Source organism: Nomascus leucogenys, chromosome 8 (genome assembly GCF_006542625.1).
Source record: "Nomascus leucogenys isolate Asia chromosome 8, Asia_NLE_v1, whole genome shotgun sequence".
NCBI classification, from domain to species: Eukaryota; Metazoa; Chordata; class Mammalia; order Primates; family Hylobatidae; genus Nomascus; species Nomascus leucogenys.
The window spans coordinates 27581463-27602940 of record NC_044388.1 but is presented as its reverse complement, the minus strand read 5'-3'; the positions used below and the strand labels follow the sequence as shown (position 1 = coordinate 27602940).

At 59.1% G+C, this 21478-nt stretch overlaps 1 protein-coding gene across 4 annotated transcripts; it reads right to left on the bottom strand.

Moving 5' to 3' along the window:
• Positions 1-5493: 5493 nt before the first annotated feature.
• PDLIM2 (PDZ and LIM domain 2) lies at positions 5494-21056 on the bottom strand. Of its 4 annotated transcripts, none has more exons than XM_030816964.1 (10): positions 20276-21056; positions 19098-19192; positions 18266-18417; positions 14878-14947; positions 14606-14751; positions 14367-14445; positions 10393-10469; positions 10027-10172; positions 8099-8216; positions 5494-6060 (listed from the first exon to the last, which is right to left on the bottom strand). In XM_030816964.1, the coding sequence occupies exons 1-10, from the start codon at positions 21021-21023 to the stop codon at positions 5883-5885; spliced, it is 1809 nt and encodes a 602-aa protein (XP_030672824.1). In that variant the 5' UTR covers positions 21024-21056; the 3' UTR covers positions 5494-5882. The 4 variants fall into 4 exon arrangements, with proteins under 4 accessions (XP_030672824.1, XP_030672826.1, XP_030672825.1 ...); XM_030816966.1 differs by having other exon boundaries at positions 20594-20667; XM_030816965.1 differs by having other exon boundaries at positions 20579-20654.
• Between the last annotated feature and the right edge of the window lie 422 nt (positions 21057-21478).

Here is a 21478-nt window from a genome sequence, read left to right as displayed (position 1 = left end):
GAAGAGCGAGACGAGGAAGGGAGGGGCGAGGAGAGAGGGGAGGAGCGAGGAGAGGGGAAGGGCGAGGCAAGGGAGGGGAGCGGCGAGACGAGGGGAGGGGCGAGGAGGGGGCGGGGCAAGACGAGGGATGGGAGGGACGAGGCGAGGGAGGGGAGAGGAGAGGAAGGGGCGAGGAGGGGGGGGAGGAGAGGGGCGAGGAGGGGGAGGAGAGGGGCGAGGAGGGGGGAGGGGAGGGGCGAGGCGAGGGGAGGGGCGAGGCGAGGGGGAGGGGCGAGGCGGGGGGGAGGGGCGAGGCGGGGGCGAGGCGAGAAGGGCGGGGCAAGACGAGGGAGGTGAAGGGCGAGGGGGAGGGGCGAGGAGAGGGGGGAGGGGCGAGGAGAGGGAGGGGAGGGGCGAGGAGAGGGAGGGGAGGGGCGAGGCGAGGGAGGGGAGGGCGAGGAGGAGGGGAGGGGAGGGGAGAGGGAGGAGAGAAGAGAGGGAGGGAGGGGAGAGAGGCGACGGAAGGGGGAGAGGAGAGGGGAGGGGCGAGGAGAGGGAGGGGAGGGGCAAGGGGAGGAGGGGAGAGGGAGGGGGAGAGGGAGGGGAGGAGAGAGGAGAGAGAGGGGAGGGGAGAGAGGCGACGGAAGGGGCAGAGGAGAGGGGAGGGGCGAGGGAAAGGGGGGCGGAGAGGGGGGAGGGGCGAGAGGAGGAAGGGGAGGGGCAAGGTGAGGGAGGGGAGGGGCGAGGCGAGGGAAGGCAGGGGTGCCAGGTGGGGGGTGCAGGTGGCCGGGTTGCCAAGAACGGGCAAACTCGGCCAGCACCTCGAAGGCACGGACTGGGTGGCGCCCCCTAACTGTTGGCTGTGGCCAAAATAAGGGTCCTGATCCGCTGTTCTGCGAGGACCCGGCCCCTGCCTGGGGACGCCGTCTGGCTTGGGGCGCCGGGCCGCCCCGCCCCGCCCCGCGGGTTCACACGCAGGGTCCGTTTTCCTGCCGCGGCGGACTTAGAGCCGGGGCTGGCTGGAGGACCGGACAAGAGCCAGGAAGGAAGTGGGAGCCCCATTGCCGGCGGTGGGAAGAGCGCTGACCAGGACGCGGGCACCTGGCGCTCCCTAGCTGTGTGGCTTGCGGCCAGTCTTTTGGCCGCTCGGAAACCTGGGCGATGGGAGGAGAAACGATTCCTGCCCACCGGGAAATCTTTTATAACTGCAGAACGGGCGTGTGTCCTCGGCTAGATCTGAACCCCCTCCCGGTCCCATGCCTCTTTCTCATCCCGGGCTCCCTAAAATTGGGGACTGGGTAGGTCTCAAGGTCTGGAAAGATGCGAGCCAGCGGGGAGCCGCCTGGAGGTGGGCCAAAGTGTAAATGTCCCCCTGTTCCCACCTTGCCTTTGGCCCGTAGGATTCCACTCCTCAGTCCCCAACCTAAAAGGAGCCCAAGAAGCTACTGAAGATGAGAGCGAGCCTGGTGACCAGACTGGGGCTGGTGGCCTCTAAGGAAGGCGCCTCCTCCAGAGGGAGGGGGCAGGGCTGGAAAAATCCCAGCAAGACCCAAATCCCCCGGAGGCAGATAAGGGAGCTGGCGGACGTGCAGACTAGCACCTGGACCTCTAGGGGAGGGGAGAGGCTGGAGCCAGAGCCACTGGAAGGAAGTGGCTGTTTACCAGGAGGGGTAAGACAGTCTGTGCATCCCCTTCCCTTTGCTCCTTTCTGGAACAAGTCCCCAAACACCCACTGCACGAGCCTTTATCAGAGAGCCACAAACTATCAGATTTTAAAACTTAATAAAATGGGGAAACTGAGGCCCACAGGCAATCCCTGCGCAGGCCAGCCGAATGACAGCCAAGTGCCAGAATTGCTGGCCATGTCTCAACAGAGTCACGTTCAAGCCCAGGCCCTTCCCTGCTAGCCATGGGTCCTCTGGGTTGTCCCCTCCCTGCCCAGTCCTCCTAGACAGTACCCATTCTGCTTCTCACAGGCAGAGAGAGAGAACCAGAGTGCTGGGTCTCCAGGAACTGCCTTATGCAAGCCCAAGATGTGTGGCATCACACCCCCTGCCGTGCCAGAGCCCTGCCAGCCCTCCCTGGGTAGGAGGGAGCCCAGACTCCCTCCAAAGTAAGAGGGTGGGGGAGGGAGCCTTTGCCAGATCGTGCCCTGAATTTGGAGAATGTGGGGCGGCATTCCAAACAGTCTCTGTGGTGACTCTGGGACAGGAATGCATCTGGAAACAGGAAGCCCAGCCAGCAGGAATGCAGTGTCTCAGCACAATGCTTTGTGTGTGACTCAAAAGAACCTCCACACACACACCCCAACACACACTCCCCTCCAGGCCATGGCCCACCCCTCCCCCCCCCACTGCCATGCTGATGCGTCCTGGCCCAGGACCAGCTCAGAGGAACCTAAGCCCTGGGGGACATGGGGGCAGGATCTGACCCAACACCCAAAGTAGGGGGGTGCCCCCTTCCTGTGGCAGCCGCAGCCCCAAGCCTAGAGCCAGGCCATGGCTCTCTGAGTGATGCTTGAAGGAATGGGAGGGGTAGCCCCTTCTCGCGCTCCTGACAAGGTAAACCACTGCCATGAGTTCCTGAGACAGACAGCGTCCAGAGCAGTCAGCCTTCAGGCAGAGGCCACCAGTGCCCAGCGGCCCCCTGCGCTTCCCATGGGGAAGTCCTGGCTTCAGGAAGTGGGTTTCCTGCAAGCTCAGCTGGAGCTAGTACCCTTGGGAGGAAGCACAAAGCTGAGAGCCTAGAGAGTGCTGGGAAGGGCTGTGGTGACCTCCAGTTGTGACCAGAGGTGACCAGAGCTGTGCCTGGAAGGCTGCCTCTGATGACAGAGGGACAAACTCTGCCCCCCACAAGCCAGAAACCTGGGAGGCAGGCTGTAGATCCATTCCTTACTAGCTAGGAGTACTTGGACCATTTACTGAACCTCCTGGTCCTCGGTTTCTTCATCTGCAGAGAGGATGGTAACATTACCTATCTCGGGTTGTGAAGATTAAGTGAGTTAAAGCATTGGAAATATCCCTAGCACATCAAAAGCACTCCCAGAGCTTAGCCATTATGACTGTCTAGCTGTGCAGCTTTGGAAAAGTCACTTTCCCTTCTCTAACCAAAGGGGGTTGTATCAGATGCTCCTTTGGGCCACTTCTAACTCTAATCTGTCACTTCAGTTAATCTCTGCAGTGCAGGAAGGGAAGAGGGCACTGCACTGGACAAAGTCCAGGAACACAGATGGGCAGTGTGCGGCACAGGGAGTGGGAGCACACAGCTAGCTGGCTTAGGGTGCAGACAAGATCAGAGGTAAAAGACCAAAGACTGCCTGTCCCCAGCCTCCTCTGCTGACCAACTCATAACTCCGTTCTTCCAGGGGAGTTTGCTCCTGAGCCGGGCTGATTGTGTGGCTGCAGAGAACCCTGGAGCTGAAACCCTCAGGACCCCTGGGAGGAGAGCCGGCTGCCACACCAAAGAACAAGGGCCAGAGGGGGATGTGAGCTGGAACCTACAAAGCCTGCAGAAGGCATTCGACGCCTCACTGGAATACCCATCATTTCACATGTCCCCACTCCCCACTTCCCCCCCTCCACTCCTATGACACTGCTGGCCCAGCATGGCCTGCTACATACAGGTGGGAATCTGTCCATAGCAATAATCCAAACCTCTTTTCCAACCTGTCACTTCTCTGCTTAAAACCTTCCAAGTGTTCCCAGAGGCCGGGCAAGGATAGCTCACGCCTGTAATCCCAACACTTTGGAAGGCCAAGGTGGGAGGATGGCTTGGGGCTGAAAGTTCGAGACCAGCCTGGGCAACATAGCAAGACCCCATCTCTAAACAAAACAAAACAAAACAAAACAAAACTTAAAAATTAGCTGGGTGTGGTGGTGTGCGCCTATAGTCCCAGCTACTTGGGAGGCTGTAGGAGGATCTCTTGAGCCTGGGAGGTGGAGGCTGCAGTGAGGTAAGATTGCACCACTGCACTCCAGCCTGGGCAAATAGAGCAAGACCCTGTCTCAAAACGAAATGTCCCTAGAGCCTCAAGGGAAAGTTCAAACCACTTCTGGCATCGACAGCTCCCCTCCGATCTTATCTCAGTGTCCCCATCAGCCACTGCCCTGAGCTAAGCATCCCCCCAGCAGCCACCCCATCACTCAGCATTCCTCTTCTCCACCTCTCCAAGACCCAGCCCTCCTTTTGCATCACGGCCACTGCTTTGAACTCACGGGACGCTCCTCCGTGCGTTCCAAGGTAACCCTTGGCGCTCAATGCCACATCCCCTTATTCATTCATGCCAGCTCAGTCGCTGCCACTGGCCTTCTACCTCCAGGAAGGCATGAGGAGTGCTGTATCCTTCCATATTCCCGCTGTGCCCAGAAGCCCAGTGTTGCCCCGTGAATGGGCCCCGCCATGGGCTGCACTGGACACTAGGTGGCGCCAAAGAGGCCACCCCGTTTCTGACCCGCGCCCCGGGCTCATGGATTCCCGAGCCAGACAGCCTTGATCTTTTCTATAAAAATAAAGACCTTTCTCAGGCAGCCACCCAGGCAAAAGGTGAGACAATGATATGGTGTAAATTATATCTACAGGTGCCTGAGGAGGCAACAAAAACATCTGCGCCAAGATTCCTTCCACAAAGAGCCGGAGAGCACAAAGCTGCCGGCAGGGACCAGCCAGGCACCCTGGGAAGGCCAGCTTTGATCTTCTCTGAAAAGAGAGCTGAGGCTGCCCCTCCGCAGCATCCTCTGGGACTAGCACTAGGGGTAGTGGGTGAATCAGGCCCAAAATCCTAGGCTGGCAGGGGGGACCACTGTCCCCTGACTCAACTCAAGTGCACCCCCCAGGGCAGCTCACCTGGCACTGGCCACAGGCATTCATTTGTTTTTGTGTTTTTGTTTTTTCAAGAGACAGGCCCTCTCTCTCTCTCCCAGGCCGGAATGCAGTGGCATGATCATAGCTTAAGGCAGCCTCGACCTCCTGAGCTCAGGGCTCCTCAGGCCTCCCCAGTACCTGGGGCTACAGCCTGAGCCACCCTGCCCTTTTCCCTCCTCCAAATCAATCACCAGTGAAGCCAGCAGAGTCTCCCAGGGAAGAAGTGGAAGGTGTCGGTAGATCGACCTGGCCCCGGGGGCCCAACCCTTGGTGGGTGGCCGGTCCTCAGGGTCAGAGCTTGTCTCACCAGCTTGGCTGGATGGGCCTCCTGGTCTTCCTCCTGTCCCTCTGCTTGGCGCCCTCCACCATCCCCTCCAAAGCTTCCAGTGACAACCTCATTCCCTCTATAGCACAAGGGTCCTCCTGTAAAACGGGCACCTTTACAAAAAGGTTAAGGAACGACACGACTCCCAACCTAAAAGAGGCAAGGCCCTCCCATGGGAAATGTCAGGTGCAGGCAACTGGCAGGGGTGGGATTTGAGGGAAGGAAAATAAGAAGAAATGTATGTTTCATAAATAAAGACCCTCCAACCAGTGGTGGGAGCAGGTCATACCCAGGGCTGGCAGTAGGAAAAAGAAAGAAGGGACATCTACTTTATTTTGTCCATATTCATACATTTATAGAGCTAATATGTCAAAAACTTTACACAGTGACACCATTAGCCCCTGGCCCACCCCTCTCCTTCCCACTTCTGTGTTCGACCCTACTTAGACCCTGGCACACAAAGGTTGATCAAAGGCAGTGGCCACCTCAGACTAGTGCAATGCCAGTCCTGCAGGGGAGAGGCCTGGCAAGGTGAGGGTGAGTCTCCCACAGTCCAAGACAGGTCCTAGACCTTGGCCCACCCAGCGAGGACAAAGGGGCCTCAGGTCTCCAAACTTAGTTCATGTAAGAGCAACTGCCCACCATTGTCCCTGCCATGCCAACTTATATAGGCATGACCCTGGCCCAGCAGTGAGGCAGGCTGAGGGCATGGCGGGGCTCAGGCCTGAGAGCTGAGGGTGGCAGGTGCGGAGTAGCGCTGGCGGGCATGCTTCTCACAGTACAGCTCGTCACCCACCCAGAAGTGCCCACGCATCTTCAGGTTCAGCCCACAGTCGGCACAGGTGTAGCAGCCGGGGTGGCGGTACCGGCCCTCCTGGATGCGCACAGCCTGGTTCCTGCAGGGGAGGGAGAGGCTTTAGCTCAGAGCCGCAGTACCAAGCAGGAGGCCACCACGCCCAGGAGGCCTGGTCCCCACTGTAGCGTCAGGACCTGGGTAGAGCCCAAAGCTGCCTCAGAGACTAGACTTTTTTTTTTTTTTTTTTTTGAGATGGAGTTTTACTCTTGTTGCCCAGGCTGGAGTGTAATGGCGTGATCTCAGCTCACAGCAACCTCTACCTCCCGGGTTCAAGCGATTCTCCTGCATCAGCCTCCTGAGTAGCTGGGATTACAGGCATGTGCCACCACACCTGGATAATTTTTTGTATTTTTAGTAGAGACGGGTTTCACCGTGTTAGCCAGGATGGTCTTGCCCTCTGACCTCAGGTAATCCACCATCCTTGGCTTCCCAGAGTGCTGGGATTACAGGCGTGAGCCACCGCACCCGGCCCGAGACTTGACTCTTGAAGCTGCACTCAGGAATCTCACTTTGACAAACCCCCTAACACACACATACCCCCACCACCGCTGCCACTGCTGGGACCCCAATTAAAAATAATAATAATAAGTAAGTCAGCCAGGCATGGTAGCTTACGCCTGTAATCCATGCCTGGGATCCCAGGTGGGCAGATCACTTAAGGCCAGGAGTTTGAAACCAAATTGGGCAACATAGCAAGATCCCATCACTAAAAAAAATTTAAAAATTAGCCAGGTATGGTGGCACACGCCTGTAGTCCCAGCTACTCAGGAGGCTGAGATGGGAGGATCACTTGAGCCCAGGAGTTCGGGGCTGCAGTGAGCCATGACGGCACCACTGCGCTCCAGCCTGAGCAACAGAGTGCAACTCTATTAAAAATATTAAAAATTTTTTTAAAAAAGTTGTTCCTCTCACACAAAGACTATGAGTCCGTCCCACATTGCCTGGATTTTTAACAGAGCAGTGATTCTCAGTGTGATCCTGGGTCCCACAGCCAGCAGCATCCGCATCACTGGGGAATTTGTGAGAAATGCACATCCTCAGGCCTGCTGGCCTCCTGGAGAGGAGGCTCTGGGGTGGGGCCCAGCCATCGGCATTTAACAAACCCTCCAAGGGACCCAACGCACACACCTTTGAGAACCAGGATGGAAAACATGCTTTTTCAACACACGGTCCCTATCTCTGCACAGCAGGGGGACTGGATATTCTCCCACTCTGCAGATGAAAACACTAAAGCCCAGAGAGGTTAAGGGATTTGCCTAAAGTCAATCACCTGCCCCTCCCACGCTGCACACTTCAGAAATTTACCTGAGGGGGGGTTTCAGCAACCTTCCAGAGAATGTGGTTGCCTTATAAATGCCACCTAATGAGAAAAATGAGCCCACCTCCGCAGGGCACAGTGGCTCACGCTGTAATCCCAGCACTTTGGGAGGCCGAGGCAGGCGGATCACCTGAGGTCAAGAATTTGAGACCAGCCTGGCCAACATGGGGAAAACCCGTCTCTACTAAAAATACAAAAATTAGCTGGGAATGGTGGCGGGCGCCTGTAGTCCCAGCTACTCGGGAGGCTGAGACATGAGAATAGCATGAACGTGGGAGGCAGAGCTTGCAGTGAGCTGAAATTGCGCCACTGCACTCCTGCCTGGGCAACAGAATGAGACTCCGTCTCAAAAAACAAAAAAAGAAAAGAAAAGAAAAGAAAAATAAGAAAAATGAGCCCACATTGGGAAAAATGCAGCCTGCTCCAAAGGGGGAGGAAGGGGAAAGAGCAAGATTTTCCAGGAGAATGTGCTGTACCTCCGGCAGATCTCCAGAGGCTTTGAAATTATCAAAGAGAAATCAAAAGGGATGGGAAAAGGAGGAGGAGGAGAGGAGATGCAGCCGGAAGCAGCTAGCCCAGGCTCCTAAGCCTGTAACTAATGCCCCCAAAGCTGTGTGACACTGTTTCCCCTAGGGTCCCCGACTGGGTGCCCAGTGCTAGCCCCTGATGGGCCCGGCCCTTCCTGAAAGCATCCAGTGCCCTGTCCCCCTCCCCACTCCCCTGCCAAGGCTCAGGTCCCCCACACCCCCTCCACACTCACGCGATGCTGGTACTGCACTTCTCACAAGTGTGGAGCTTGGGAGGGGTGGCCAGGGCCCTGGAGGCGGGCAGGGAGGACTGGGGGCTCAGTGAGCTGGGCAAGAAGGCTGGCGTGCCACCTGGGGGCAGGGCAGACAGACACATGGTGAGAGCCCACCAACCACAGCATCCTCCCAAAGACGCTCTGAGGAGGTGGTCTTGGAAAGCACCCTTATAAGAGGACCCCTAAAGTCACACTGACAGTGGCACCAGGCAAGAAGGAAGGTGATCTTGCCAGATCCGTGGCTAAGGCTGGGCAAGGGCATGAAGGAGGCAGGTATAAGGCCTAGTTTGCCCATCTAAGGCCACCTGGGGCCGTCTGTGCTCAGTGTGTGACATGTCAGGTGAAGCAGGTGCTCCCTCTCTAATGACCCGGTAATGACAGTGTGATTAGATAATAACTGGAGACGGCAACAGGAGCGCAATGTCTCAGTGCGGCTTTCAAAGTGCTTTTCCACGCATTGTCGCATCTGAGCTCTCAAGCCACACGAAGATGAAGCCCAGGGCTATGGGGCAGCTGTCGCCCCTGTCTGCAGCTAAGGACGCTGAGGCTCCCTTGGCAAAGTCACTGCCCTCTCCCTGTGCTGCCTCCTGGGACCTTCTGAGGCCTCAGGGTCAAAACAGACAAGATTTGCTCCAAACCTTCTCACCCCACCCCCTATGCCTCTGCAAATGCCCCTTGGAGCTAAACATCAGCATTAGAACCAGCTACCTGCCCATCTCCAGGTGTGCCCTGTCCATATGGGCTCTTACATTTGCTCCCAACATGGAAATCTCACCTTCAACCTTCACAGTTGTTCCTGGAGGCCGATTTCCAGCCTGCATCTCTATACTCCCCACTCCCCTTGCTCCCTTTCCATCGCCACCCCAATGGGACTCAGCTGAGCTCCAGGAGTCCACACCAGCCACTGGGAAGGAGAGCCTTGGAGACAGCCAGGCGGGCCAGTGCCCAGGGCCGGGGGCACCATTTCCTGGGAAACCAACTTCTCTCCATTTTAAAACTCAAAGTCATAGTTGAATTATGAAGACTCTCTGGTCACTCTCCTACCTGCCCTGTCATCTCCCTCCCCTTCTCCCCACTGTTCTAAAGGGCACTGGTGCTGAGCGCCCTAAGGGCGGGGGCTGTGGGAGTAGGAACTCCCACAGCAGTGCTCACTTCCATGGGAGCTGGCCAGGCCCGTCTGCCCCAATGAACGGAGCTCCCCAAGGGCAGGAGTGGTGTCATGGCCGCCTTCTATCCCTAAACTCTGCACACATCTGGTCTCTCAGATGGGCACAGTCAGTGTCTGTCACATGAATAATGGAACTCTGGCAAGCCTCCGTATGTCTTGCTCGCCTGGCATCGGTATTTAATGGCTTTCCTGGGTTAGGGCACTCCTCAGCCTGGTTCCCTAGGGCCCTCACTGCAGGGGCTTGGCCTCCACTGGCGCCCTTCCATGCTATCAGGCCCCCATTCTCTCACTCCCACACCCCAAAGCCCTCTGGCCACCAGCCTCCACCTTCCACAGTGCTTCCTGCCACCCTCTTAATGCTGTTTAAGTCTTGATGTTTTTTCTGAGGCCAAGAGGCCAAGTCAAATCCCTCTTCCTCCAAGAAGCCCTCCCTGGAGGCCCAGCCCCAGGCCCCGCCACCGCTTTTATCACTCGAATGACACTTTCCCATCCCAGCCGGCTACTGCCCACTACTGTCTGGGAGCACGCTGGTGACCCTCCCAGACCGTCAGCTCCTTATGGACAGGGACTGGGGCTTCGCGCCCTACTCGGCTCCGTGCCTAGTCCCGGGGTGAGCACCTCACAGGCACTTAAGAACGCTGGTTCACTGACCCATCCAGTCAGGGCCCGGGGTACGGGAGGGAACCTCCTTCCCCTCCCCAGCCCCCCAGGCCCTCACCTCTCTCCTCAGCCTCCAGGGCTTCCTGCAAGAGCCGAAAGGAGCTGGACTGTCGGGGGGCTGCCCGTCCCTCGCGATTTTCCTGCAGCATCTTGAAGACTTCCGAGTCCTCGTCCAGGAGGAGGCTTCCCCCTTCCGAGTCCACGCTGTAGGGTGGGAGGCAGCCAGGAATGAGGGTCCCGTGCCGGAGCTTAGGCAAGCAAGGAGGTGGGGGGCAGGAGAAGAGCGTGGGGGAGGGGGAGGAATCTGGGAGGTGGAGGAGCCAACTGGGCTTGGGGGACCCCATCCCTCTCGGGGAAGCCCGTCTCCCTCTTGTCCCTCCCAGCCTTCCAAGACCCCACCCGACCCTCCGGGGCCTGCTGGTACCTGGGCCTGGAGGAACGAGGGCCCGGGGAAGGCGGCAGCACCAGCACCGCCGAGTCGCCAGCGCGGCCGAGGCCGGCCTGTGGGGAGGAGGCAGCCGGGGAGGAGTCAGGGCCAGAGCCTTGGGCCAACACACCCAGGAGGGCCTAGCCCGGCTGTTCCCAGGCCCGACACCAGGGGGCCCCCGGCCCTCGCCGACCAGTGGACCCCCGCCCCTTCCCTTGGAGCCAAGGTGTCCGGGCTCCCAGCCCTCGCCGACCAGCGGGCCCCCTGCCCCTTCCCTCGGAGCCAGGGCGCAGAGACTGCCAGGGTCCAGAGGGGGAGGAAGGCATGCGGGTTCTGCTGGGGACCGGGCAGCAGGAAGGCAGCAGGTGACAGCTAAGCACAGAGTCCTCTGTCACGCACGCTATTATCTGTGTGTAAAGACATTGCACACTGGGGCCTGGCTCCGATCCCACGGAACCAGCAGAGGGGAAGCACGCTGCACTTTTGCACTGAGGAGATGGAAACATAAAGGGATGAAGCAAGGGGTCGAGGTCCCCTGGGAGCCAGGGCCATCCGGGCAGAGGCCCTCTTCCCAAGGAGAGCTGGTTCCTCTCCTCAGAGGCGGGAGTCTGGGCTGACCGGCGTGTCCCTGCTCTGCTGGGAGGTCTGGGCCTGCCCCATGCAGCTTTGGGGAGCCGAGCCCTCCCTGGGCCACACTCAGGCAGCAGTGCCCATCTCCAGGTGTGCCTTGTCCATCTGGGGCTCTTAAATTTGCTCCCAACATGGAAATCTCGCCTTCAACCTCACAGTTGTTCCTGGAGGCCAATTTCCAGCCTGCATCTCTGTACTCCCCACTCCCCTGCTCCCTTCCCATTGCCACTCCAATGGGACTCAGCTGAGCTCCAGGAGCCTGCACCAGCCACTGGGAAGGAGAGCCTTGGAGACAGCCAGGTGGACCGATGACCAGGGCCAAGGGCACCATTTCCTGGGGAGCCAACTTCTCTCCATTTTAAAATTCAAAGTCATGGATGAATTATGAAGCCAGATGGAAAATTGCACAAATCCTTAAGCTAAAGCAAAAACTTCTGGATCTTAACAAAATAGCCCTAGACCCTCACCCCACCAGGCTGCTACCAACAGTTCGCCTCACATCTCTCTGCTCTCAGGGTTCTCCGGTAAAACATTCTATAGGTAAGGAGACTGCAGGTCAGAAGGGCAAAGTGGCTGGTCCAAGCCACCTGAAGCATCAGAGGCAGGGCTGGGACTCCACAACTGGGCTGCAGGGCAACTGCCTGGGGCTGTGCGGTCACCTGAAGGACCTAAAGATAGTTTCCGCAGGAATTCAAGAGCCACATCACATCTCCGGACAGACCACCATGGGCCCTGCCTAGGGCACCGGCCCGGGATCCCTTCATGAGGCAAGTCCTCATTCCCAGCCAGAGGGAGAGGGGCTTTTTTCACTTGGCCTCTGCTCACCAAGGCATGTGCCTACCAGCAGGGGTACCTGTAATTTCCAGAGGCACCATAAGGGAGTCCTGAGCCTCCAGCTCTCTGCAGCCTTGGCCATGTCAGGAGGCCACAAGGACACAGCACCCCTGCCTCTACAGCTCACAGTATTCCTCTCACACACTCCCACCAGACTGCCCGGCCCAGAAAAGGAGACCAGCTCCCCGACTGGGAGAGATAATGCCTTTCTCTCCCTCCCTTCCTCCCAGGCAGTTAGGGGTTAGGGACCCTTGCCTTCACAGAAGAAACCTTTTATCTCCAAATCCAGGAAAGCTGCTCCCCCTTCATCTGCCCATCACGAGCTTGTCTGTAGCCAACACCTCTCAAAATGTGTGCTGGGGAACGCAAGGATGTTCCTGGGGGTGGGGCAGGGCAGGGGGTCAGGGGGAGAAATCCAGGAGAAATTCTGCTGTTCAACAAGTTTAGGATATAAAGAAAAATTAAGTGGATTTCTTTCTCATGGGACTACCTAGAGCCTTTAAGACTCTCGAGTTTAAGCGACTTTTTTTTTTAAAGAGATGGGGGTTTCACTATGTTGCCCAAACTGGTCTGGACTCCTGGGCTGAAGCAATCCTCCCGCCCCAGCCTCCCAAGTAGCTGGGACTCCAGGCCCATGTCACAGCACCCAGCTACACAGTGATTCTCAAAAGGCAGCTGTGGGACCCTGAGACTTCTGCACCCGTGGGACCACAGCCTCATTTGTAGACTAGAACGTCAGCTCCATAGGGTCAGAGGTGTCACTCTGTTTTTCCACGAATGCATCCCCGGAGCCCAGATGAGTGTCTGACATGAAGCAGCTGCTCGACAAATATTTGCCGAAGGAATGAGCAGAGTCATCAAGGTCAGAGAAGGGAACTCAGAGCGTCTAGTCTGACCTGAGGCCCAAGGAGAGGAAGGGGGGCTGGTCCAAGTCATCCCGGCAGAGGTGAGACCGACCCAGGTGGGTCTCCCCACACCCAGCTCTGGGCTCGTGACCCACAAGCCCCATGCCCAACTCAGCGGGTGTAGGCTAGAGCCTGGGAAGTTGCATTTTCAACAAGTTCTCAGGTGTTGCCGCTGGTTTGGGAGCCATGCCTCTGTACCTCCCACACCCTTCATTTTCCTGGACAGGGGGCAACATGACGGGGAAGCTCAGGAAGGCTTGCCCTTGAGCATGTGGTCCTGCTGAAACCACAGCCCACCAGAGGCATCACGGAACAGAGCTAGGACTCACACTGACCAGCCCTCTTGAGACAAGCTCATTCCTGGCTTATCTCAGAACAAAGCTTCCCCCTAAAAAATCCCCCAGCCCCAATACACCAGCCCTCGCCTAGACCACTGTTTCTCCATCTCTCAGAGTGTTGGGCCTCCTGCTCATCCTTCCCTAAACCCTCTCACCACCCTGTCTAATGTCCAGCAATACTCCTCACACTGCCTTCCTTCCCCCTCTCCCCTCCCAGAACGCCTCCTGCTTTTGTAGTTAATACCACACTGCTGAGTGCCTAATTGTTCCAAAATTGTTTTGCAAGTTTGCCTTATCTCCACAACTACATCTTCAGTTCCTTAACAAGGGGACCCATGGAATATATCTCTATGGCCACAATGCCAGGCTGGCCCCTGGGTGGGCACGCAGCGGGTCACTAGGGAGCCCCTCTTCGGAAGGCCCCCAGAAAGATCCTGCTCTTTCCTCCTCCAGAGCCTCCGGGTTCTAGTACCCTCCCTGGCCACCCCCAAAGGCTCTGCTTTCTGGAATGCAGAATCAACCCGAAGGTAGGGCTCAGCAGCTGGGCCGTATCCCCATCACCCCAAAGGCTGGACATGCCCCCCACGCCGTCCCCAGCAGCTGTGGCCCAGGGCTGTTGGCTGCCTCATTCCCTCACCATCCCCCACCATTGAAGAGGAGAAATACCACCCAGGAAGGGGGTTAGGCTGTCACCAGGGGCCACTGGGACCTGGCTGAAAGAGAGTCCAGGGGAGCTGGGGGGAGTGGGGGGAGGAGGAGACAGAACAAGCCAAGAGCAGCTCAAGGCAGAACCGCAGTCCCACTGGGGCATTTCTGGGCTGAGTCAGAGGAGGAAGGGAGGGTGTGGGTGGGAGTCAGACAGGCCCGGGTCTTGGAATGGGGAGGAATGTGTTCGAGAGATGCAGCCAGAGCCGAAAGGGAATCATCCCAACAACAGCAGCAAAACTATTTCAGCCGCAGCCCAAGAGAAACACACTGGGCAGGGAGGAAGTCAGCAGGATAGGAGGGGAGGGGGATGAGGGGAGGGGTGCAGGAGCTGGACGGGCCACTGGCCACTGCTGGGCAGGTCTTGGGCACAGCACAGGTGGCCCATGACCAGAAGCGTGGCCTCCCTGGCTCAGGAGCAGAGCATGCCTATGGCCAGGAGAAGGAGGCCCTGGCTGCCCAGGTGGGCCTGGCCACCTGCAGTCCCGGGGCACTGGCAACCCACAGGAACGGGAGGTGCTTCTGTTCCTCCAGCCTGTCCTCCCCCAGGGAGCCTCACCTGTCGGCTTCCGGGACGGCCCGAGTAGGACAGGTGGTCAGCAGCGGGGAGGCCCGGGGAACATGCCAGACTCTGGAAACTGAAAGTGGGAAAGGGACAGTGTGTGCCGGGGCCACCCCCAGCCTGCCCAGGGAGGATGCTGCCCCAGGCTCCCCTGAGCAGAGCTCCTGAGACTCAGAGGAGCCAGCCTGGAGCTGGCAGCCCAGGCGACCAGGATACCCACTCAGAGGCACGCTCACCTGCGGCTGATGGCCGCTTCTCCAGTGAGGGGGCTGCTGGAGGGTGGTGGTGAGAAGGGGCTGCCGGCCCTCGGGCTGAGGGAGGTTGGGCTGGAGTAGGAGGACCTTAGGGAGGACTGACTCTTAGTGTACGTCCTAACGGAGCCCTGTGGAGAGAGTGGCCGTGTCAGGAAAGGCAGGGCTGCCCCGCTGAGGCCGCCCTGCCCTCAGGCCTCACTTTCATGCACCAGTGATCAGGGTGCCAAGGCTGTCAGGGGAGGGCACCAGCTTACCTGGAAGCGAGTCGCCAGCACTTCCAAGGAGCTGTCCCCATTGGTCTGCCCTGGAGACGCAGCCTGAGACCTGAGGAGGCAACAGAGGTAGGGAATGTCACAGGGGCCCTGCACCCCACAACCCCCAAAAGAGGCCAAAACTGTTCCCAGATCTAGTTCTCAACACCAGTAAAAGCTACAGAAAATTTGGACATCCGGTTGTCAACTTTTAACTTTGTCAAACTCAAGACAAACAACTATGATCAACCACAACCATGGTTCCTTAAAAGAAAGGGCAGTTGGCTAGGCACAGTGGCCCACGCCTATCATCCCAATGCTTTGGGAAGCCAAGGCAGGGGGATCACTTGAGCCCAGGAGTTCAAGACCAGCCTGGGGAATATAGGAAGACCTCATCACTACTAAAATTATTTTTTAAGTAGCTGCACACGGTGGTGCATGCCTGTAGTCCCAGCTACTTGGGAGGTTGAAGTGAGAGGATCACTTGAGCCCAGGAGGCGGACGTTGTAGTGAGCCATGATTGCGCCACTGCACTCCAGCCTGGGCGACACAGCGAGACTCTGTCTCAAAAAAACACCAAGGCCGGGCACGGTGGCTCACGCCTATAATCCCAGCACTTTGGGAGGCCAAGGAGGGTGGATCTCTTGAAGTCAGGAGTTCAAGACCAGCCTGGTCATCAATAAGGTGAAACCCCATCTGTAATTTAAAAAAAAAAAAAAAAAAAAATTTAGCCGGGCCATAGTGACGCATGCCTATAATCCCAGCTACTTGGGAGGCTGAGGCAGAAGAATTGCTTGACCCTGGGAGGCAGAGGTTACAGTGAGCCAAAATTGTACCACTGCACTCCAGGCTGGGTGACAGAGTGAGACTCCATCTCAAACAACAACAACAGCAACAAAACCCACCCCGAAAAAAGAAAGGATAGTTTGGTTCTAAAAAGTAGAACGTATATAACTTCATCAGAAAGTTCAAACATTCAGTTTTATTAGAGAGTCCTCACATTACCCTGCCCTTTTCTTTCTTTTTTTTTCTATTTTGCCTGGACTTTGTCACTGATGTCACTCAGGCTCGGGTTTGTAGATTGATTTGGGGGAAGACTACTGATTTTTTTTCTTTTTTTTTTTTTGAGATGGAGTCTCGCTCTGTCACCTAGGTGGAGCGCAGTGGCGCGATCTCGGCTCACTGCAACCTCCACCTCCCGGGTTCAAGCAATTCTCCCTGCCTCAGCCCCCCAAGTAGCTGGGATTACAGGTGCCCGCTAGCATGCCCAGCTAATTTTTGTATTTTTAGTAGAGATGGGGTTTCGCCGTATTGGCCAGGCTGGTCTTTAACTCCTGACCTCAGGTGATCCGCCCGCCTCGGCCTCCCAAAATGCTGAAATTACAGGTGTGAGCCACTGCGCCCAGCCTGATTACTGATTTCATAGAAATAATCCTTTATATTTTAACCGATGGAGAAACTGAAGCCCAGAGAGGGAAAGTGAGCTGCCTCAAGTTCTAGAGCCCATGGTGACTGGGCCAGCTGCGCACTCTGCCCGCTGGAGGCCAGGGTGCCTTTGAGCGCGTCACTCCTGATCCCTTTCTCAGTTAACAAAGTTAACTCACCCCAGTTAAACAAAGGGCGAGACCCACCTGCCTCCTTCCAGACAAGTAGGCCCAGCTCCCCACCAGCGAGAGGGGCTCCCCCTCCCAGCTCCCTGGGTACCCTCTTCCAAAGTGGAACCCAGCTGGAGCCCTGGATGGGAGGTAACTGAAGTCTGGGCTGAGGGACAGCCTGCCTCATCCCATCCTGCCACGCATTCCTGGCCCGTGAGGCTGCTTCTAGAGACGTAGGGCAATAGGACCCTCAGCTTCCTGGGAGAGCCATGGGATCAGGGTGAGGGGAGCTCAGGCTCTGGCTCCAGCCTGGATCCCTGCTTCCTGCCCCAAGGCTTCTGAATGCCAGAGAGGTCACCTGGGAGGGTAGGAGGCGGGAGATGGGGGCGGGGGGCGGGGGCGGCGCGTCAGCAAAAGTTAGGAGACTGGGCCGGGTGCAGTATAATACCTGTAATCCCAGCACTTTGGGAGGCCGAGGCAGGTGGATCACGAGGTCAGGAGATCGAGACCATCCTGGCCAACGTGGTGAAACCCCATCTCTACTAAAAATAAAAAAATTAGCTGGGCATGGGTGCCTGTAGTCCCAGGTACTCAGGAGGCTGAGGCAGGAGAATCTCTTTGACCCGGGAGGCGGAGGTGGCAGTGAGCCAAGATCACACCACTGCACTCCAGCCTGGCAACAGAGCAAGACTCTGTCTCAAAAAAAAAAAAAAAAAAAAAAAAAAAATTAAGAGACTGGAGTCTGGGCTTGCCTGGTGCAGAACCAGAGGCCTATCTTACAGCCCAGGCCTACCTCCCCTGAGCCCTGGTCCCCCCAGAGAACCCCAGAGGAAGAGACAGTCCGAAGCTCCCGCCCTTCCGCTGCCAGACCCTCAGCCTCCTGTAGCTTTCTGCCCCATTCCCAGATGCCATGAGGTGCTCTCTACCCTCCTTCTTGGGGTCCCACTCCTGCAAACACCCAGGGACCTGAGGGACATGAAGGGAGCCGGCTTCTGCCACACCACAGGGCAGGGCAGTTGGAGAAGGAGGGGGCTTGATAGGGCTGAAGAGAGCAGGACAATGTGGGGGTGGCCAGGATGCAAGAGATGTCTGACTCAGGTTCCAGGCCCGTGCAGAGGGCTCTCCTGACTCGGGGATCTCCTGGCATTCCCGGTCTGTGACTCACTGCGATGCCCCACCCCAGGGAGCCACCTGTTCCCCCTATAGCTTGGCCTCCAGGCCCCACCCTGGCCTCACCTTGGCTTATAGGCTCAAAACCCTAGGAGTAAGGCCCAGGATGGGGCATCTGCCTTCACCAGCAGGGCCCAGAGCCATGATGGGGAGGAACAGACAGGCTCTATGAGGAATGAGCCCCCCAAGTCCTCACTTCCAGCTGGGAACTAAACAAAGGCCATGCCCTGTTGGAGGCAGGAGTCCTGGGGATGCAGCCTCGGGGATACCTTTCCCAGAAGTTTCCCCTCTTCAACCCACTTCATGCCCACGCCCTGTGCCCTGCACACTCTTGGGAACCAGTCAAACCCGGGCTTCAAGGTGGCTGGTGCCAGCTCGCCCTGCCCAGCCTGTGACTACACGCCCAGCCTGACGCCCACCTTTACCCAACCAGCCATGGGAACACCCCTCAGCCCACCCTGCTGCAGGAAGCAGAGCCCAGGACCTTCTCACCGATGTATGGAGAGGGCCCAAGAAGACCGTTTTAGTGCTGAGCTCTAGCCCTTGGGCAGGAGCAAGGGCTGCTCCGTGCGTGGGGTGGCGGGGCAGGGGGAACACCACAGGCTCTGCAGAGCTGGAGGCCCTACCGGTCCAGCTGCAGCCGCAGGGGCGAGGGGCTCTGGCGGATCTTGCTCTGGGCCTCGGCATGCAGCATGCCCTCTGCGCTTTCCCCGTTGATGGCCACAATTATGTCTCCAGGCCGGAGGTCAGCGTCCTTGGCTTTGCCCCGCTCAGCCACCTGTAGGGATGAGGAGCTGGCATGCTCAGACCGTGGCGCACCTGGGGAAGGGACTTCCCACTCTGGTCCCCAAGAAACACAGAGGCTGGCTTGACCCAGACCAGCCTGCACCCTCCTGCACGTCCCTCTGCCTGCTCAAGACACCCAGCTGATCAGCCGTCCCCTCCAGGAGCGCAAGTGGCAGCCCCCGCCCCATACTGGCATTCTAATGGGCCTCCCAAAGAATGTGCAGTGGCAGAATTTCAGGAACTGTGCTTGGAAATACTTTTGATAGAGAGCCTTGCCCGTGCAAATCACACCTTGCAGGTGGCTGCCTGCACAGCCCTCCTGTGAACGTTCCCAGCCCGGGCCCAGGTCAAGAGGAGACTGCCAAGAACTCCGGGGCTCTTGTTCTAGTAATCACCCAAAATGGCTGCCTGCAGGTGTGGGGATAGCAACTGGGGAGGCAAGAGCAGGCCCTGCCCTTGGCCCAGCTCCTTTTCACTCCCAAGGTCTGTTCCTGAAGTGGCCACCACATCCCCGTGGCAAAGGGCCACGGCTCCCTTGCAGCCGGCACACCAGGCAGCAGCAGATCCCTGGCTCTAGAACAGAAAAAGCAAGCCATCTGTGCAGAGTGGGGTGAACAGGGTTGACCTCGCTTCTGGCGGGACCTCCTCATCTCTTTGAGCCACCATCCTTACCTTGGTCACCATGATGGGCGTGTGGAAATCCCTGCCCCCTGTGATACGGAAGCCCCAGGGCGCCGGCCCGGCCACATCCACCGTCAGCGCCATACCTGAGGAAGAGAGGACCAGGAGGTGAAGTCCATGCCCCACCCGTCCCTGGGGGCACTGTAAGGCAGCAGGAGAGGAGCGAAAGGGAGAAGGAGACGGCACGACAGCTCCCGGAGCAGCTACTCAGGGGCTTTGGGGTGGGTAGAGGAAGTGGCTAACTCCCTCCCTCACCCCGGTTTCACTTCCCCCCTCCCCGGGAAGCCATGCTTCTGGGTTCTCCCTTCCTTAGTCTTCAGCCCAGGGAGCAACTCCCAGGAGGGGGCTGCCCAGGCTGCCAGGCGGGGGGCTTGCTGGAGCACGGGGGGCAGGGGCTGGCAAGTGGAGGGGAAGCCAGCACCCCCTCGGTCTCCCCTCCTCTACCACCAGGGCTCAGTCCCACTAGTGCTTGCTTCCTGTCCCCAAAACCCACAGCACACGGTACTTCCTCTCCACTCTAGGGGAGGGCTGGTGAGTGGCCTAGGGAGAGCAGGGCTCAGGAAGCAGGAGTGACAGGTCAAGGAACAGGCTGGCACCAGTACAGAATGTGTAAGTCATTGGCCAGGGGAGGGACTGGTGGGATGAGGCCAGGTCTTCACATGGGCCTCCTAGCTGCCCGCCTCGTTCTTGGCAAAGTGGATCACACGGGCAAGACTAGGCTCCCCGCCTCCCCCAGGGGCCTGCTGGCAGGGCAAGGAGGCCAGGGTTCATCTGTCAAGCTGGGCACACCCACCCCCAGATTCCTGATGCTGCCCAACAGACAGCCTGGGTGACAGGCCTCCCATCCACAGACCCTCTGCTGGGCAAGGAAGTGCCCTTGCAGACAGACCCTTGTGGGATTTCCTGAGCCTCTAGCTCTGGAGCCAGGAGCCAACCCAGGCAGGAAGCCGCGGTGCCAGGCTGGGCACCACCCTGCCCAGCACCCATCCTGGGGCTGCCCGGGGGACGCAAGTGCTGTGAGAATCTATCAAGAGCACCAGCGGTCTGTCCGCTCCATCCTCGGCTGCCTTCCCCTTGGGCCCAGGCCTAGCCTCTGTCCCCATCACCACCCCCACCCCAGTCCCCGAGGCCGGCGCTGGCGGCTCACGGCCACCCTGAGATTCCCAGACCTTTGAGCCGGTCAGTGGACTCCGCGCTGCGGGCGCCGCGGGGAGGTGCCCAGCCCGATGGCCCGGCTCTACCAGTTCTGAAGCCTCCTTCGCTCCGAGGGCAAAGTACCCTGCGGGCCGGGGGCTGGAGGAGGAGCGCTCCGGCCGGGGAGAGCGCAGCCCGCGGGGGCGCCCCGGCTGACGCGAGGCTGCAGGGAGCTGGGCCGCGGATGAGGCCAGGGTTCCGCGCAGAGAGGGGCGCGGAGAGGAGCCCGGCGCCGGGCAGGGCGGGCCGCGCGGAGGGGCGCAGGTGGGCGCGCTCACCTGGCTGCCGCTCACCTGTCGGGCTGGGCGCCCAGGCCCGGGAGGGAGGGAAGGCGAGGAGACGCCACCGCTCCCGCTGCCGTCTACCCGACTCTGGGGAGAGCCCGCCCGGGGCTCCCGGACCTGCCTCCGCCCATGTGATCCCGGGGCCGCCCCTGCCGCCGCCCCTAGCCCGGGAAGCCGCCGCCTCCGCGCGGCGAGCCCAGGAGCTGCCACCTGGCCCGAGCCTGCCGGGGGGATGAGGCAGGCTGTCCCCAGGGCTCCCTGCAGGCTGAGGCCGTCCAGCCGGTGGTGCCCGCATCCTCCCTGGAGCGCCCGCAAGCCCCCGACCGCCCGGAGCACAGCAGAGCCGGTCCAGGGACGGCCCCGCGCCCCACTTCGCAGACGGCCGAGGGGGCAGCCCCATAAAGCTCTCCCACGCCGGCCGCGCTCTCCCGCTCCGCATCCCCAGGTCTTGGGCAGGGTGGGCTGCCTGGGTGCGTCTGTGGTCCGCCTGGCTCCTCCACCCACTCCAGGCTCGGAGGCGGGCGCAGATGCGGCCTTGACACCCACAAATCCCAAACCAAGGCCACCCTCCTCCCCGCCAACTCCCTTCCTGAACGCTGGCTTCTCGGCAGCGCAGAACTTCTCTGCCTGGAATGCCCGCAAAGGGGGACCCGCAGGGGCCCTAGGAGATGGAGAAAGCCTCCTGGCTGGGGGTTCACTGGGCACCCCCACCCCTGGGCTGGTACCTTCGCGTTCCCGTGGATCCTCACCTCACCCTCTCTGCAGGCCTTCACCCCCCTTCCTGCCCCCTCCCTTGTCCTCTTTCAAGCACCTGGAGCCCAGGCTGTAAGGATGAGGAGAGGGCAGCCAAGGAGGGGACCCAGGTGCCAGCTAAGGGTGGAGAAGCCGTACCTG

Bases quoted from the DNA above. Each gene is read 5' to 3' on its own strand.
- PDLIM2 (XM_030816964.1), bottom strand. From the start codon at position 21,023: ATGCGGAGCGGGAGAGCGCGGCCGGCGTGGGAGAGCTTTATGGGGCTG. The intron at 14,446-14,605 runs GTGAGCGTGCCT...TCCCACTTTCAG, and splicing joins GAAGCGGCCATCAGCCGCAG to TTTCCAGAGTCTGGCATGTT. The intron at 10,470-14,366 runs GTGAGGCTCCCT...TCCTCCCCACAG, and splicing joins GCCGTCCCGGAAGCCGACAG to GCCGGCCTCGGCCGCGCTGG.